We start from the raw sequence: 18287 nt of genomic DNA, 5'->3' as shown, positions 1-18287 counted from the left end.
CTTTTCATAAATTACTGGAAGTCAAATGTTAACAACTTCCAAGTAAGGAAGATAAAAGGTGGAGCAGCTGAGGTGCACACATACATTCCGCTCTATTATTCTCACCTCAAAAACCAGTCCAGCCAGCCCTTTAATCACTCAGCAGCTCATCTCTAAATTGTCTCTATTATTAACAGTAAAGTGCTTGTTATTTGCATCGCCATCCTTTGTAGGAGCTATGGATGGGGATGAGGATGCCTGCGGTGAGAGGCATGGCCCAGGCACGGGATGAGCCGTGTGGGCAGGACCCCGGCACGCCTCTGCTGCCCTCCTTGAACGGGGATGCTCCGGAGCAAGGACTGAAACAGAATAACTGTGAGCAAGGGGGGAAAACAGAGGGGACAGGCATAGGAAACCGTGTGCCTCTGGGGTGTCCCAGACTCTTCTGCCCAGGGCAGAGGTGGGCACGCCAGCGTCCCGTGCAGGGCAAACACAGCACGAAAAACTTTCAGGTGACTTCTGAGCACAATATCTCCATCCCTGTGTTTACACTATAGTGGAGGAATCCTCCAGGAATGCACAAGATGACCTAACACATCTAGTTTCTATTAGTCATTTACTTGTAACAAACAGTAATTGGAACTCCTGGCTAAAATCACTGGGGATTTCCTCAGGCAAAGCCATAGCTTGGACCTGGCTTTGCTGATGCTATAATTAGCATGTGTACAGAAAAGCACCGATTAGCATCCGCCGACTTCTCTGGCCTGATCTGCACCAACGTTCGTGATGCAATTGCCTCCTTCGTGCTGCCTTCTTGCTTCTTGTATCATAGGCAGAAGAATGTGGCATCCCTGGATGAATCATGCAAGAAGCAGGGGGGAAAGAAGAAAGTTCTCTGCAAACACAACCTTTTTTGTCATCAGCTGAAAGAAGGAAATATAACGCATACTTCAGGTTAATGAAAACAGGAAACTTTGCAGGGGATGCAGTCACTTTTAGATTAGGCAGGATGACTCAAGACTGACTGATAAATATAACACAAAATGGCTTTCTGCTGCTACTAGGCAAGGGTTGCCCTCTTGGAGCAAAGGGTTGCATCTTATCCTTTGGGGATCTAGCCCTGTCCTCTCACCCTCTCGGTGGTGAGGTGTACTGACCGAGTGGCAGTTGTCTTACGGCACTCTAGGTAAGCTCTGGCAAAGTAACAAAAGGGTTTAATCGTTAATCAGGCTGAGGTTCAGATTCCTGCTGCGGAAGCCAAGAAATGACAATATCTGGCAGTTGTGAAGCATCTTCTCCCCAAGCTCCCGGACGCCGCTTGCAGAGACGCTGCTCTCGCAGGCGCCGCGTGCCTGGCAGGCTCCATTTTGCAGGCGAGCGCGGCGAGGCACCGAGATGTGAGATGAGTCACCGCCGCGCAGCGCAGACCTCAGCGCTCTCGGTTTCTAATCTGGGTCCTGCATCGTAGATGTTTGTCACCACGGAACAGGGTGATATTTTCATGCTGTATTTCTTCCTGCGACTCAACAAGCACCTCACATAAAAGCCTTTGTGCTTCAGAGAGGATTGAGGTCTTGAGGAATTATGTACAAAGCCTGAACAAACATTTTGGCACTACCGAGTCACGCGTGCTTCAGTAACAGCACAATCCCTACCCAGTGGCAATGTAACCCAGGCTGCTTTTCAGGGACGGCTACAGACACTGGAGACTGGGGGCATCTCCATGTTCCTCCAAGGGTGCCTTGCACAGCAGGACAACTCCAGCCGGGACCTGGCCCATGGGTAGGTTTACACCCTAATACGGCCAGGGTCCTGCCCAGGTCCCGGTCCTGCCCGGCTCGCACCTCCCCACAGGAGGTCTGACTGTCCTTGGGGCACGGTGCAGCTGCGGGCCCCTCTGCACGTCCCCTGGAGCTGCTCACGGCAAAATCATCTCGGCCAAGCGGTGTTGACGCTAGCCACGCGGCACGCATACGTGTTACTGCCGGCTCTGGAAATAGCATGGCTGCAGCAACGCAGGCCCATGCGCCGCGCTGACAAGTGTGCACGATGGACATACCAGGCGCGGTGAGCTACGCTGACCCGACCCTTCCAAACCACAGCTGCTGGCTGGCACGTCTTGCACTGTGGAGACACCCCAAGATGATAAATTAAAAGCAAACTAAGAGCAGCAAACCTTCTGGGAGCAATGCTGATGCCAAAGCCCAAGCAGCATCCCTGGTGCCACCCAGGCACCCAACCGCTTCCCGCGGGTCTCCTCGCGGGAAAACCCCGTCTCCACACTCGCACCTCGCAGCTGCATCTCCCGCCTATCGCCAAGGCCATTGCCGCGCCGGGGCAGGGAGACGGCTGTCCCCATTTGTCTCCATACCTGTCAGAGACGCTCACTGCAAAGGCAGGCGTGCTTGCAGAAGGACAGAACCGCCCGCTCCACACCCTCCCTAATCGCACCGTGGCAGGCGCAGAGCGGCCTCCGAGAAGGAAGCAGGCTTGTGTTCACTTTAGAGGAAATCATCGCTCTACACAAAGCTTCAACAACTCGGGAAGGAACCTGGGGGCTGAGAGGAAATTGTGAATTATTGCTTTATATAATCCTGCCTTCTGCCAAGGCTTGGGAGGGGACTTTCCAAATGCACAGGTTTGTCTTGGTATCTTCTACAAGGAAGAGGAGGAAAAAGATGTGGCAGGAAAGAACCTGGTTGCAGGACTCAAATGCCCCAGCTCCAGAAGGGGAGGGATGGAAAATAAGGGAAACAAAGATGGTGTATTAAGGCATGGACATCAGGCTGTCTTCAGCTGTTGTCCACCGCTGGTTTTCTCTGGGCACCTCTATCTACAGGTGGAGGCTCCGAATAGAAAACACATTAAAAAATGCTTTTTTTTAAGCCACCTCCTAATTCTTTCAGCATTCTTGGACACCAGAAATTAAAACCCCCAGCTAATGCCAGCCAGAGAACAAGCAGGCACTACCCAAGCACGTCTGCCCCAAATTCCAAATCAAGATGCTGCTCTCCCCAGCTATGGCTTTTATTTAAAAAACAATGCATTTTGCAGGGACTCTTCCTGGCCATTTGATTTGTGAGCCTTTGAGGGATGCTCACAAGCATGTCATCCCACCCATAGGAGCTCTTTCTTAAAAAAATGCTAGGAGAGATTGCCACATTTTTCACTTGACTGCAGCAGAAGTCTGCTGGGAAACTCTATTTTCACCATGAAATAACTCAGCCCTGGGCTCCTGGGTGCCGAATGAAGCCCCGTGAGCTTCACTCCGTTCCTACCCAGCACACAGGGCTGTGCGGGTGCCGCGGCGCCTGACGGGAGCGCCTGACTCTGAAACCGCCGGAGGAATTCTGTCCCTGCAGCCCTGAGCAGAGCTGACGAGCCGCGCAGGCTGCTGGAGACGGCTCTTTGCTCTGGCTACGTGGCTGAAACTGGGCCTGTCCCCTTTCCACCATCAGAGCACCTGCCTGGATCCAAGAAACACCTTCCTGACACGTCACGAGAGTTTGGAGAGGCGTTTCACCAACAGCAAAGACCGCTTCTGTGCTCGGAGGTTTTATGCTTGGATGCAACAGGCAAAGCTCATTGCCAGCGCAGGAAAGATAACGTATTCTGGTCCGCCAGCCACGCAGGCTCCCACGTAGGCATCGTGTTGGCAAAACACAGCACCCATGCCAAGACTTCCCTTTGTGGTCACCGTTTGGACCAGCAGCTGCTGGCTCCTGGCTCCCCACCTCCAGCTCCGCATGAGCTCCAGCGCTGATCCCAGTGGAGTGAGCGTGATGTGCAGCTCTGTGCTCCCAGTTGGGGCAGCTCTGCCAGCACGGGTCCTTGGGGGTCTCCCACTGCCCCAAGGAGATGGAGGAAAAGTCTTGGCGGAGGCCAGAGGCAGCTCAGGACGGAGGAGAGGAGGGATGAAAGGTTTCCCCTTTCCCAGCTGCAATGGCAGCAAGGGAAGGGCTGATGGGCACGTTGGAGGGGTCACAGGCAGGGATGCCAGAGGTGCAAGTCCTGTGCAATAGGAGGGTAAGCTACAGATACAGGCACCAAAGCACAAACAGAAGAAAGCAGCTGGGACCAGCCAGGGGCTCAGGGACGGTGCTGGGCACCAGCATTGTGGCTCAGCTCTGGAGCTGGGCAGACCTGCAGGCTGCAGGGCAGAGCCGGAGTGCAGAGGCACGGCCACCGCTCCCAGGGAGACACAAGGCAAGGCAACGCCTACACGGGATGAGGACAGTTGCAGGCATCTCCCCTGCTCAGGGAGAATACCTGAGCAGCACAGCATGGGTGGGACATGCTCCGTGCTTTCTCCAGTGGCCGGCTAGGATGGGACGTGACTAGGGACTGGCTTGATACCGTTGTCTTGTGGCCCCTGGCCCTGAGACTGGCAGAGTGAAAAGGTGACACCCAGGGCCAGGATTTGCTGGATTTTTACTGGACAGGAGGATCAGTTGTCTCTTTTTCATCCCTTTCCAGTGGAAACCCCCTCCACATCCCTTCATTAGGTCTGAATGCCCTGTCCCAGCTGATCTACTCAGCCATCAGCAGGGACAGGGCTCTGCTCACCGGCGTGATTTGAACACCTAACTTGGGCCACTTAAATCCTTACTTGCAGTTTGCAGATGCAGAGAGCTTTTCCTTGCATAGCAGTTGCTTGCAATGAGTCAGCTCTTCCTCAGCATCTCCCATCCCCAGGAGAAACCAAACCCTGCACAAGGCATCGGCGACAAGGGACAGGAGCGTCCGCCGAGCAGCCTGCCTCCCCTCTGAAATGCTCGGCTGAGGCAATGCTCAAACACCACCTCCCTTTATCTCTCGCTAGCCCTCTCGGTGAATCGGACGCTTGTTCTGCCTTGCGTGGAAAAATTCTAGCTCCAACTTGTCAACAGTCCCCCGACGCGGTCCCACTGCACGGGCACCTGGCTCAGCTGACGGGGTCTGCAGCTCCCTGCCACGGTGTGCCCTCGCCATGCTCATCGCCCGGGTGATCTGGGTTTAAACATCGCCCGGGTGATCTGGGTTTAAACATCGCCCCCCTGCCCTGTGCCAAGACCTGCCCCATCACCTGCCTGCTCCCTGCCCGGGCCATCTTCCCAAGGTGCTTGCTTGCGGGGCAGGGCTTCCAACACTGGCTCTGCCCGGCAGGAGGGAAGAGTAATGATTCGAGACAAAAATATGTGATGCCATTTACAGGTAAAAGCAGAATCTTTTCATTTGGTTGAGGTTATTTTTCCCCTGCTCTTCCTGAAACTGGAACCGCACTGCAGGAGGTGGCATGGTGCAAGGCAGAGGAGCCCGTCTTTAAAAATAAACCAACACTCACCTTCCCTGCTCTGGGAGCATAAATTAGGCTGGCCACTTGCCTCGGACAACTCCCCCAACACTGGGAACAAACTGTGCATGCACTGCCTCTCCAATGGCCATCCTCTCTCACCCGTGGTTCCCCAGCGTTTCTGTATCACTGGGAAACTGTTCCCTCTCCCTTTGTCCTGCTGCCTTCCTCCTGCCAGATCTGCTAAACCGAACTCATACTGGCTGAAAGCAGACAAGGAACCTCCTAATGGAGGAGGGAAGAGGCACCAGTCAAGCTGCCTGCACTGAAATGCGGATCCTGCTGTCATGGCATTTTCCAGCTCTGTTTCTTCTCCTTCTGCAATCCCTTTCCAGCTTCTCCCTCCTCTTCCACGTGGGATCCAGACTCTTGCTTTCCTCCGTGAGTTTCCTGCTGGCACTTGAGTCATTGATCCTCCTAGGACCGAGTGCTCATCTCCATTTGTTTCTTCATCATCTTTTTACACTCCTCTTGGGCTATATTTCATTTTGCCTCTGTTCTGTGGTTGCCTCCACATGTCCCTTCAACCATTCTCCTTCGAGTCCTTCTCTTTCTCCCTGTTTTTCATCACCAGTCTGTACTGCATTTATGACTTTATTGGCAGAGTTGATGGAAGCCTCCTTACAGACACAGGCCCTCAGTGAGCTGCAGTTGTCCAAACCTATGCTAAAAAAGTTGGCACTGTCCAGTTTTATCATTATCTTTCCCCTTCCGAGTTTTGCATGTTAAAGGGAATTCTTAGGCTGAGAAAGAAAACATCCCTGGAATCACTGTGTCTTTGATATAAGCCTTTGGCTTTGCAAATCGTATCAGAAAGGAAAATCCCCAAAGCTCTGCCATCTAACTGCAGCAAACCGAAATCCTATCCTGTGGCCAAACAAGTGAGTCCAAGCGTGCTGCTCCGCGGTGGCTTGCCCCCGGCACGGAGGGCTGGAGCCAGCCCGGCCCGAGACCAAACCCGAGCAGATGCAATGCCGGCACCCCCTCCTGGGGTCCCCCAAAGGTCTGGGGGGACACTGGGAGGGAGACCTCCTTGTGCCCCTCGCCAGCACTGCTGCAGAGCCCCACGCTTCACTTCAGACCAACAATCCTTTCGCCCCTCTCCAATTCATTTCTGGCTCTCCTGGCCAACATCCACAAGTCATGCCTAGAAATCACAGCCCCCCGGCCCTGCTGCCGCCGGCTCTGGCTCGGAGGCTGATCACACCGCGGCTCTGTGCCCTGACCTTTCCCTTCTGGGAACAGCACGCGCCCCTCGCCTCCCATCACTTGGCTCCTGCCCACCGCCAAGCGAGAGGCAGCCCAGCTGAGCAGCCGGCACCCTGCCCCTCTCCCTGCCTCCTCCGGCCCCTGCCAGCCCGGCGCGGCGGCAGCCGGTGTGTCATCACCTCCTGCGCCGCAGAGAGATGCCTGCAACTGTCCCTTACAGTCTGCTAGCAAATGTCAGCTGGGCGCCTGCGAAGGAGGGGCCGGGACGGCAGGAGGAACAGCCTGTCCATCGCTCTGCTGCCGGGGACGGGAGATGTTCGTTCAGGGCTGGATGACTCTCCTGGAGGGGTTTCCATGCTATAAATAGGTACCCTGAGGATCCCCTTTTAAGAAGGGTCTTTCTCTGCAGCAGGGAGCCCTGGAGGGACAGGGAACCACACAGCCAGCTTTAAAACGAGCTGAACAAATCATGCCGTGCAGTTACTGAGGAATGGCCGCCTTGTCCTGAGTCACAAAGTGTCTTTCTGTGGTTCTGCTCCCCCTTCGTCCTCCCACGTCTCCCCCCTACAGCTCCCCTTTGCCTCGGCTGCTGTGCTGAAGTGATATGAATTAACTCCAACAGCCGTGGGTTGTGCCCCCAGCTTACTGCCTTCCCCGCTTCTTCCACATCTGTAACGGCATGTACTTCTGCTCTGTATCTCTGTACTTGTCTCCCAGCTGGAGACAGCAGGACCTCCAGGTTTGGGTGGGACCTGCCTTCATTGCCGCTCCACCGCCACCACCACTGACGTTGCTCAGGGCCCCATCTCCCACGGCAGGGAGTGTGCTAACATCTCCGTTGTGCAAAACCCTGGCAAGTTCACAGATGGCTCCACTTTCATGAAGCTGAAAAGAAGAAGAGGACAACCTGTGCTTGCCAGGAGAAGACAAGGGGAGGGGTGTCTCTGAGCCGCAGAGAAAGGCAGGTCCCTACCAGCACCCACCGCAAGCCAAAGCAAAATGCCATCCAGGGTAAGACACTGCGCTGGTGCCTGTGCGAGAAAAAACTGTCACGCTGCGTAAGACCTACCCCTCCAGCCCAACCATGAAAGCACCTCCCCTCCCCTCCCACCTTCCACATCAAAGAGGGCTGCAAGCAGACACTGACCCTGCCGCAAGCAGGCTTATGCAGAGCGTTGGCTGAGTCCCTGTCACCACCCATGCCACCAGTTACCTTCCAGCTTACACCCCTGCACCGGCACTGCAGTCCAGCTCAACAAGAGCACAGGAACAGAGCAACACCCATCCCAACGGCAAATCTGTGACCTGATGGTTCGCAGCATGGTCGTCTTTCCCATACGGCAAGCTGGGTGGAAGGAGGTCCCGCTTCAACTGGGCTAACTTACCCAGAGCCTAGCAAGGCACGGGGGAAGGCGCAGGGGCAGGAGAGGCATCGCAGGGCCCAGCACAGCAAATCCCCCTGGGAGACCATCCTAAAACCCAGCCTAGAAAGGCAGCATCTCTCCATATCGAACTGCTGGGCTGCTACGAGGGTGTTTCTCACCTGAGCACAAGGGAACTCTTTCTTTCTCCTCTTCTTTAGCTACAAACCTGTTTGTACAGCCCTTCGCACTCAGCAGCTCTGCACTCCAGCTTTTGAGCCCGACCCACGCTCAGCCAGACTCAGGTCAAGGCAGAGGATCACAGTAGGACCCGGGCTACAATGAGGTATCACAAAAGACCTACAGTCAAGGCCGATGCAGATTTATCTCAGCATCGTTCTCCTGTGCGAGGCTGGCCACCGTGCTGGCACGCTTCCTCTCTGAAACCACCACCAGCAACATCTTATTTTGGTGAGACAAGGACCTTGGCTGAAGTCCCAGGCGGAGGGCTGGAAGGGGGGGGACAGCCTTGATACAAAAATTCACGGATGCTTCTCCTCACAGTCCTCCCTTTCAGCCTGCGCCTGATCCCACCCATTCCCAAGCCAGGTGGGGGGAATGGAGAGTAAGAAAACATCTGAGCAGCCAGAAGAGATTCCCCAGTGAACAGGCACCTACGCAGCTCCTCCACCCTGCTCCCCTGCACGTAGATACATCAGGGCTTCCACTACCTCTGCTACGTGCAGGCACCCTTCCTTTCTCTACTCAGTGGGTATTGGAAAATCAGCATCTCTCTCACCGAGCCCTTTGCTTCCAGGGCCAGGCCTACAGAAACTCATCTGGGGCTTCTGCTCCAGTTTTTCTCAGGAAAAACTCCCACTCATTTCCAGAGACGAGACCAATACAATAGGATGGGAATTTCAGGCTTTGGAGCAGGAACCCTGGAACCCCACGGATATTTTGCACTGTTTTTGAAGGGTCCTTCAAGGCTGATGAACCAGTTTGCTGTCCACACGCTGCAGCCCATGGGACCCCCACCCGACAGCCACCAAGGAGCAGCCTGGCAGGCGCCCGTCGTGGCAGGCGCCCGTCGTGGCAGGCGCCGTTTGATCTGACGCCAGCGGGCTTGGGCGGCAGGAAGGGCGGCACGGCGTTGGGGGCAATAAGAAATGTTTTCGGCAGTGTGGCTCCGGCTTAGGCTGATGGCTGCAAAATACCAAGATGAGGGCAGTCCCCGCCCAGGGATGAACAAGCATGTCCTTCAGCCAGAGAGGAAAAAAGATTAAGGAAGGATTTTTCACACTCGCATACACTTAAGAGGAAAAAATATTTACATGAGGGAGAAACGACTTGGCAGGGGCTCCCCGGAGGCCATTTGCTGCTTATGCATTTCTCAGGACTGGGCTGAGGCCGCAGAGCTCAGCAGGAGCCCAAACGCCCCGAGCTGCCGAGGTGGTGCGAGTGGGGAGCTGCGTTCGGACCGTCTCTAGGGCTGGTGAGATCCTCTCGCCGTTGCTCCTGTTGCCTACGCCTGCAATGAAGTCACGTCTGCGAGACCGCAGGTAGCTCTGGCAGCGGCCGCCGTGGTTTCCTAATGCCTTTCCTGGAGGACCAGAGCCAGGATCGGCTGCTGGGAGCCTCAGGGCCATCACCGAAGGTGCTGTGAAGTAGGGACTGGGCTCTAAGCACCTCTTAGGATCAAGCACCTTTCCATAAGGTGGGATATGAAACGTTCTCCAGTTTGAATGTCCCGTTTTAACTGGGGTGGGGGAAGCTGGATGGCAGCTCCCCCCCGCCAGATGCTGAAGGTCTGACTCTGATTCCCTCTTCAGGACCCCTGCAGTCAGCAACAGCTTGTATTTCTAGCTGGGGCTCTCTATCCCTTGAAAGCACAAAGTTACAAACCCATAAATTGTTATAATTTGGGCCGTGTTTTGGCAGTGCCTGGTGTAATCCCTCCCTGTCCAAGCTGCACAACGACTCCCTGCTGTTGTTTCTGGAAAGGAGAAGCCTCAAAACGTGCAGGGCACACACCAGCCTCTGCTGCCAAGACTTTCATCATGGTCTTAAGTGGCATAAAGAATGCAAAATACTTGTCATTACAACAGGCTGGGCTGGGATCCTGCTTGACATGAACCATGCTCTTTCTTCACCCCCACCTGAAGCAATAAGAGCACCAGGACAACAGGGAGCTAAAGTAACCCGGGACAGACAGAGTGACCTGCCAGACTGTGCTGCTGGCACCCCGTTCCTGCAGGGCAATCCACCCCATCACCCCTGCTTCCAGCCCAAGCTCCAGCCCAGCACAGCTGGAGCGGCTGCAGCACGGTGTTTGCACTGTGGGAGCCAGGACGAAGGAGCCCTGCCCGTTCATCCTGGGCGAGGTAAGGCCTGGCTCAGCTGAGAGGGAGCGGAGTCCGTATTCAGCCCTGCCGCAATGCCGGCGTGGGGGCTCGCTTCTGGGCCGGAGCAGAGCAGAAACAGCACCGGGCTTTACGGACAAGCCCCGCGCGCATTTGGCAGTGGTTCGCCTTTCCCATCCCAACGGTCTCTGCACTGGACACCTGTGTTTCCTCCCAGTCCCAGGGAAGGCTGGCACTGGTGACCAGCCACAGAGGACTAAAGGCCCCAGCTGTACCGGTCGGCGCTCCTGCAGCAGCCCTGCTCTGCCACAGCAGCCACTCCAGGCTGCCGCTGTTTCAAGTCCAAACAGGCAGAAGAGCAGGAGGATTTTTAAAAACGACTTTGCCTGCGCACCCTGACACAAGAGGTGAAAACCAGAGAGGCCCTTTTATGGCGAGGAACTTCCTCACCCTTTCCAGGGCTGCACGAACTCGTGAAACTCTCGTCCACGGGAGGAGGCTGGGTGTGCCGCCCCGCCAGCACCAGCCTGTTCGGGTGCTGGGCTTGCTAACGAGCCCTGCAGCACCCACTGGAAGAGTCTTGGAGAGTATAGGGGAAATACAGCCAGCAAAACAGCTTTAAGCAAGGACACTTGACTACGAGCATACCATAAATACTCTTTATTTAAACACAATGTCAATCAATAGGACCTGCAATAAATACTCGAACTCTTCAACATACAGACCTTCATCTATGTACCTACCTAGCACAACAAAGCACCTTTACATTTCCTTGTTTATATACAGATCTAATATCACTTTATATAGATAATGGACATATATATACACAAATATACATACATATATCTAATTATATATGCACTTGTGCAAAAATGACCTTACCAAGGACAGTAAACAAGTAAATATTTCCCAATCCACTCTTGTTGGCACTGACAATATCGCACTGAAATTCAGTTGTACGCTCCTGCCATTGGGAGGGTGAGAAAGCAGGGGAAAAATGGAAATTGCATGCGTGGAGAAGCAGCAGATCTGCTTTTTTCATGATGAAGAACATCTGTAGAGGCTCGATGCCCCCTGAAATACTCTGCTTGATTCATCACCCTTACACACAGGTAGCCACTGCCAAACCCAGGTGAATCAGGGTTGTGCCCTGCTCTTACAACGCTTACCAGGAGAGATAACCTCCTTCCAAGGTCTGTGTAAACTCCAGTTTCGAGCGTGCGCTGCTCTGTCTAGACCCAGGCTGTGTCACTAAGACCCCAGGGGAGCGTTTGTGCTCCCGACCGAGCTGGCTGTACTTTGTCCTGCGGCAGGCAAACACGAGCCTGGGTCCTTCTGCCGAGGGTGCAGGGGAGCGGCTGTGGCACAGGGCCTGCCCGTGCCGCCAGCTGCAGCTGGGGCCCTCGAGGAGCAGCCGTCGTGCACCTCCCCAGAGGCAGCGCTGGGTGAAATATCGTTGCCCTGCTCTGTAATACGACAAAAAGCGCCTACAGGTCCCCATGGGTGACCCGTGCCGCTGGTCACACCGCAGGAATGTCTCTGATAAGAGGGTGCAGCTACCCCAGCTGCCAAATGACCGTGTCTCCACAGCCTGGGATGTGTGCTCATTGCAAAATGTTCTCTTTGCCCCTAGGAAGAGAGGTTAGGACTAACGCTCGCTTTCAAAACAGCTCCAGAAGAAGAATAACAAGGGGCAGAAATGCTCAAGCTGCTGGGTTCAAGTCTCAGAAAGAGCCAAGCTTTCCCCCAAAAAGAGACCTTGTTGCACAGGGAGGAGATGCCCAAGAGTGGCTGCGGTCCCACTCATGGGCCTGAGAAACCAAGCACAAGTGTAAACACAGGGATGAAAGGAACCTTAATCCTTGCAGAACACTAGTCTTGGGGAGCCTGGGGTGACACCACCTCCCTGCTGAGAACAACCTCCGAGGCCAGGGCAGCTTTTCAAAACAGCCCTTGCTCATCTGAGCCTGAAGAGCCACCCTGGGTACCGCGCACACTGCAAACCTGCAGCGCAGGCACCGATACCGTCTTACAGGTCAGCAAAAGCTGCGGGTCAGCCGAGGTACGAGGTGCTTCACCAGGGCTGGGTGCTTCTGCAGAGGCAGCTGGGGAGGGGGAAGACTGGCAATGCTGGTGAGCAGAGCAGCAGGCACCGTCCCCGGTCCCCCTTTCCATCCTCACTGCCCAGGGACACAGCCAGGCGCTGCCACCGTCGGTCAGGAAACCTTTCCTTCCCTGCTGCTTTTGGAAGGATGGCAACTTTTTTTTTTTTTTTTTTGGAAGGATGGCAACCTTTTTATGGGCTCATAAACCCCTCTCCTTGGGAAACGGATTCATCGTACCAGTGAAGACAAACACTCGGAAGCAGAGGACTGGCAAAGGGAGGGGGACAAAAGCCCTTCCCTTCGCCAGGGAGGGTGTTGGAGCCTCCTGGCAGCAGAAGCACTGAAATACCAGAAGGGCAAGAGATGCTGGGAGATGGATCCTAGCCTGCTGTTTACTCCTAGCCTGTCAATACCCTCCCCTCTATGGCAAAAACATGACCCTTACAGTAAATAAATACATAAACAAGCCCTTTGAAAAGCCCAGCGGCTGTGACGTGGGAGAGCTGAAGAGCACGTCGTGTGCCTGCTCACGCATCCGCTCCCCCTCCGGAGAAGCTGGGATCTCCTTTCTACACTACTAATCCCTGGCCTGTTTTCAAAGATTTGGGTGCATTGGGTAACGTAAGTCTCTTCCCTCCCTCTCTGCCGTGCCCGCTGCCTTGGCCGTGTCCTCAGACCGGGGTCCCACGGGGAGGCTGCCAGCTGTGGACCCGGCTCCACGGGCGAGGCCGAGCCCCGCGCGCAACGCGATGTGCGCTGACAGGCAGTGCTGTGCATTAGGAATTGCTGAACAATTCGGGATATGCGGCACTCTGGGAGCGGCCAGCCCTCAAGAGATGCTCAAGTCGAGCTTGCAGCGGGGACCTGCACCCAGACCCCGTCCCCTCCGCCAGCTCCCCTCGCACTTCCACACCTCCCCAGTGCTGGAGCAAGCAGCCGGTTATATTTCAAGGCCTGGGCTTCCCAGAAAGCAAAAGCTCTCCAAGAATGCTCCCACAGAGGCAAAGGACTGACATAACTCAGCAGCTCTCCATACTCTGCCTGTTTTGGAGGACAAAGCAAAGACAGCCCCTGACGTGGGAACTACAGCTGCCCGACTCACCAGCAGAACCGACAGCGAGGACAGTATTTTGTAACAACACAAAAACTGCATTTGTGATGCTCATCTTGACTAAGACTTTAAAAACAACAACAATCTGTTTGGCCAAAGCGGCTAAAAGCAGTGAAGGTACCGCAAAGCTCCCGTTAGCTGTACGCACGGGCAGCATCCCACCCGTGCTCTGCCCACCTTTGCGGCAGTGCCGTGAGGCAGAAACCAGCCTGCTCTGTTTGCAGTAAGAATTTGGTATTTTGTCACAGTGAATTACCTCAAATGCAGTCATTGCTGTGTGTTTTATCAGATGTATTTAACCTGAGCCAACTCTCTGCTCCTGTAAAATCCTAAGTACCCTAAAATCAATTTAAGCAGCTAGTGTCCTGACTTCAATGCTCTACTTTTTAATGCCTAGCATGTATCTATAAAACTATCCTTTTCTTACAAAGTATTTTAATAGGCCAAAGGATTCCTTTACACAGCTTTTCTTTTTCAGCCATGGAACAGGGAAGGTTTGCCAGGTTCAGCTTTGGTGCTGCCATAATATTTTTTCCTCCGATATTTCTCTCTTTCGATTCCAGCTGCCCCCAGAACTGCAGTTTGTACTTCACCAGTTTTACTAACGTTGCCTTAGAGGAAAGAAATCAGTTCTTCAACACTCAGACTTCATTGCAAGCCTGGGGTTTCCTAACACCGTAGCTGAGCGTCAGTGTACCGAGGTCAACTGCCCAGTGCAAGGAGCCCAGCGGCCCCTGCCCCTTCCGCACCCCGGCACTCTGGATGCTGGAGTGCTTCTGCAAGTAGCCACTTGCTCGCCTCTCAGCTTTGGCCACATACGGCCGCAACATCTGAAGCAGGAACGCAGCCAGCCTAACAAACAGAGCAATTATTTGGACAACAAAGTCCTGGTCCACAACATGTGCTACCGAAATGCAAATAATTACTACTAGTAAAAATACAGACAGCAACCGAAATGTGGACACTGGATTTCTTTGTGCTGGAGGCTCCTGCCCCAACGCCGGGGGGAGTTTGGCTGCGGAGCCTGCTGACCCCCGGCCAGGAGCTGGCTGTCACTGCGGGACACCTCCTGCTCCCCGCTACCCCTGCGTGTCGCAAAATACGGCAAGCGACGGGCAAGATTAAAAACGCTGGGGATACAGCAACACAGGCGATACGGATCGCTACGATCAAGAGGTTCATTTTCACATTTTCACTTCCCGCTGAACGCTACAGAATAATCGTGGCCGGCACCGAGCTAAAGTGCATCTCTAGCCCGAGCGTGCGTACCTACCCCGACTCTGCGGCCCTCTGGCCGCACACGTTTCAGCCCGTGTACAGCATGAAGCAAACAGCGCCTGGCTGCCGGGACCCCGTGCCGGCTCTCCCCTGCTCCCACAGCCTGCTCACGTTTATCTGCGGAGCAATGGTTTTTGCTGGCCCGGGGCCTCACACCCTGCACCGTGCCATCGCAGCCCGCCTTTGCTCAAGCGGCTCACGCTCGGAGGATGTCGGGCACTGCCGAGAGCCCCACCAAGGCAGCGGGTGAGGGCACTGGCAGGCGTCGAAGCAGAGGAGAGGCAGGAGGGAAGGGCTCTCAGGCACGTTCCCGGCCGCTGCTGTAGTGCCGAGCTGGCGAGGTGGCAAGCGGAGCTGAGCCAGCCCCTGCCACAGGGCTAGAGGAGAGTGCTCTTACAGTGTTCCTCCTGCCCAGCAGCCTTTCCAAGCAGGATCAGGTCCATTTTGGGAAAGAAGGGAGCATAGGAGTTTCCACACCCCAGCCCCACAGCAGCTTTGCCATGAGGGGTGCGAGGGCTCCAGGAGCTGGTTGCCGCCCTGCACCTTGCGGCGGCCGCAGCAGAGAGCAGCGGCAATCCCGGTCCGGGGGGTTCCCCTCCCGCCTCCCCGGGGCTGCCCCTTTCGGCACCAGCGCTTGGGGCAAGTGCTTCGCAGGGCGGCCAGGAGAGCCAGGGCCACACGGGGACCGCAAAGAGGCGTCGCAGCCAGAAACCCCGCTCCGTTCGCCCTCCCCGCCTCCCACCTCCCCAGCCTCCTTGCAGCGCTGCCCCAGACCCCCTCTGCCGCCCGCAGCGGGGGGTCCCAGCCCCCGGGGACCCAGCTCCGGGCCACCCCGGCCGGTCACCCCCCTGCAAAGCCAGCTCTGCCCATCCCCACACCGACCGGCGAGTCCGCAGCAGCCGCGCAAGCAAAACCCGCGCGGTGCGGGGCAGCGGCGTGGAACCGCGCGGGGCGGGGGAGCCGCGGACAGGCGGTGCCGAGCACCCCCGCGGGACACGGCGGCCCCACGGAGCGCCGGCAGCCCCCGGCAGCACCGGCGGCCCCCGTCCCGAGCGTTTCGGAAAAGCCCCCGCACTCGCCCAGCCCCCGGGTGCAGCCTGGCACGCAGCGGCCGCCGGTGACGGCGAGGGGGGAGCTCCGCTTCCCAGCCCGGTCGCCTCCTCCCTCCGGCCGGGACCCTCAGAGAGCGAGCCCCCGGCAGCGGGGCCCGGCCCCCCCCGCCCGCCGCCAGCTCCCGCAGCCCGGCACCGAGCCGCAAACCCTGCCGCGAAGCGAAAAGCCCCTCCACAAACCAAGCAAGCAACCTACCGCCGTCCCGCGGCCGGAGCGGCGCCGAGAAGATGAACCCTCTCCTCCTTTCCCACCTCCCCGCCTCGCTGCCGTTGCAGACCCGAAGTTAAACCGGCGGCTCGGACGCTTTGCGTGGAGCCCCAACAGGGCGGGCTGCGGCCGCAGCAGCGCTTCCCGGGGCCGCGGCGCCGCGTCCCGCAGCCGCAGCCTCCCGCCCGGGGCCAGCAGGCCGTTCGCTCCCGTTGCCTCGGCAGAAAGTCCCGCGGCACCCGGCAGAACGAGCGCGCCTCGTCCAAACCGCCCCGCCGAGCAAGGGCCCCCGCACGGCCCCCGCACGGCCCCCGCGGGAAGCGGGAGGACCCCCCGGGGCGGGCGGCTGCAGCCCCCGCGCCGCTCCCGCCGGCGGCGGCGGCCAGCGAGCTCCGCCGGGGCCGAGCCTGAGCCCCCCGCCCCGCTCCGGGCAGCCGGGGCCGAGCCCCCCGCAGGCAGAGCCCGCAGCCCGCCCGCCCCTGCCCGGGCACCCCCCGCCCGTGGGCAGGCCGGCCGCCGAGTCCGGGGTTCTCGCAGCCACCAGCTTTCAGGTGCAGAGGACCGCTATTACTGTTATTACGAGCGGGGGGTCGCTTTTCCATCGCCCCGCTGCAGCACCGATGCGTGCCGCGCCACAGCCCGCGCCTCTCGCCGCTACCCGCTCGGCGCAGTACCTTTGCAGTGCAAAAAGTCCTGGGGGCGAGGGAAGGAGCCCTCCTCGCAGAGCAGCTCGCAGGTTTTGTCCGATGCCAGGGGGTAGCCGTTGTCCTCCTCGTTGTAGTCGCTCTTGCCGTTGCTGTTGGAGTAGCCGTTGGCGTACATCTTCAGGGCGGACCTGCGGAGGCACAGGAGCTCCTGGAAGGCGTACCTGAAGTCCGGGCTCCGGCAGTAGATCAAGGGGTTGAAGGCAGAGTTGACGTAGCCCAGCCAGTTCAGGAGGATGTACACGTACTTGGGTATGATGTCGTCCTGGATGACATGCACGATGTTGACGATGAAGAAGGGCAGCCAGCACAGCGTGAAGGTGCCCATGATGATGCCCAGGGTCTTGAGGGCCTTGTGCTCCTTCAAGAAGAACTTGGAGGAACGGCGGTGCCCGGCTCCCCCTTTCTGCTCCTGCTCCTTGTTCTGGGTGTGAAACCTCCCCTCGCTCCTGTCTATCTTCTGCAGCTGCTTCTTGGCCACCTGGAAGACCCGGGCGTACACGAATACCATGACCACGAGCGGCAGGTAGAAGGAGATGATGGAGGAGGCAATGGCATAGGCTTGGTTGGTGAAGAAGTCGCAGCACGTGTCCCTCTCGTAGCACAGGATGGCCTCGTCACGGTCTGCCCGGTACCAGTGCATCTGGATGGGCAGGAAGGAGGTGAGGGCTGAGACCACCCACACCACGAGGATGACCACGCGCGCCTTGCTCTTGGTCAGCAGGCTCTGGTACTTGAAGGGGGAGGTGATGGCGAAGTACCGGTCGACGGCAATGACGCAGAGGGTCTCAATGCTGGCCGTGACGCAGAGCACGTCCAGGGAGGTCCAGAACTCACACCAGAAGTTCCCGAACTTCCACATTTCCATGATGATGTGGCTGGCGCCGAAGGGCACCACGGCCAGCCCCATCACCAGGTCGGCGCAGGCCAGCGAGGTGATGAAGTAGTTGGTGACGGTCTGGAGGCGCTGGAACCGGGCGATGGCGGTGATCACCAGCACGTTGCCGAAGACGATGGCCAGCACGATCACCGACATGAGGATCCCCATGCCCACCATCCACACGTCCCGCGACACCGTGGGGTCGGCGGCGCTCTGGTTGGCGCTGGCGTTGCCGCCGGGCAGCTCGGTGCCCGCCACCCCCATGGCCCCCCCAGCAGCCCCCCGGGCAGGCGGCGGGGGCTCGGCTTTGCCTAGGGCTCCTCGGCGGCAGCGCTGCACCGGGCGCCGCGCATACGGGACGGCAGGTGCGGGGCGGGCTGGGCGCGGGGGCGCCCCCGCCGCGGGTGCCTGGGGCCGCTCCGCTCCCGTTCTGCTCCGTTCTGCTCCGCTCCCGTTTTGCTTTGCTTTGCTTTGCTTTGCTTTGCTCCGCTCCGCTCCGTCCCGTCCCGTCCCGTCCCGTCCCGTCCCGTCCCGCGCGCGCCAGCCGCGCGCCCGCCGGACTCCCCGCGCCCCGCTGGCGCCGCGCCGCTTATAGCAACGCCCGCCGTGACATCAGCCCGCCCCAGCCAATGGCAGCCCGCGCCG

At 57.6% G+C, this 18287-nt stretch overlaps 1 protein-coding gene across 1 annotated transcript in view; it reads right to left on the bottom strand.

Moving 5' to 3' along the window:
* The window catches only part of ADRB2 (adrenoceptor beta 2), a gene marked incomplete at its 5' end in the record, with an annotated part of 35240 nt that extends 17334 nt beyond the window's left edge, over positions 1-17906 (bottom strand). The window contains one exon of the mRNA XM_082323722.1: positions 16733-17906. Coding sequence (XP_082179848.1) covers positions 16733-17906 — 1174 coding nt within the window. The remainder of the gene's footprint in view (positions 1-16732) is intronic.
* Positions 17907-18287: the final 381 nt, after the last annotated feature.

Source organism: Platalea leucorodia, assembly GCF_965183815.1.
Source record: "Platalea leucorodia genome assembly, chromosome: 11".
Taxonomy (NCBI): Eukaryota; Metazoa; Chordata; class Aves; order Pelecaniformes; family Threskiornithidae; genus Platalea; species Platalea leucorodia.
This window is presented reverse-complemented; position numbering and strand designations above follow the sequence as displayed.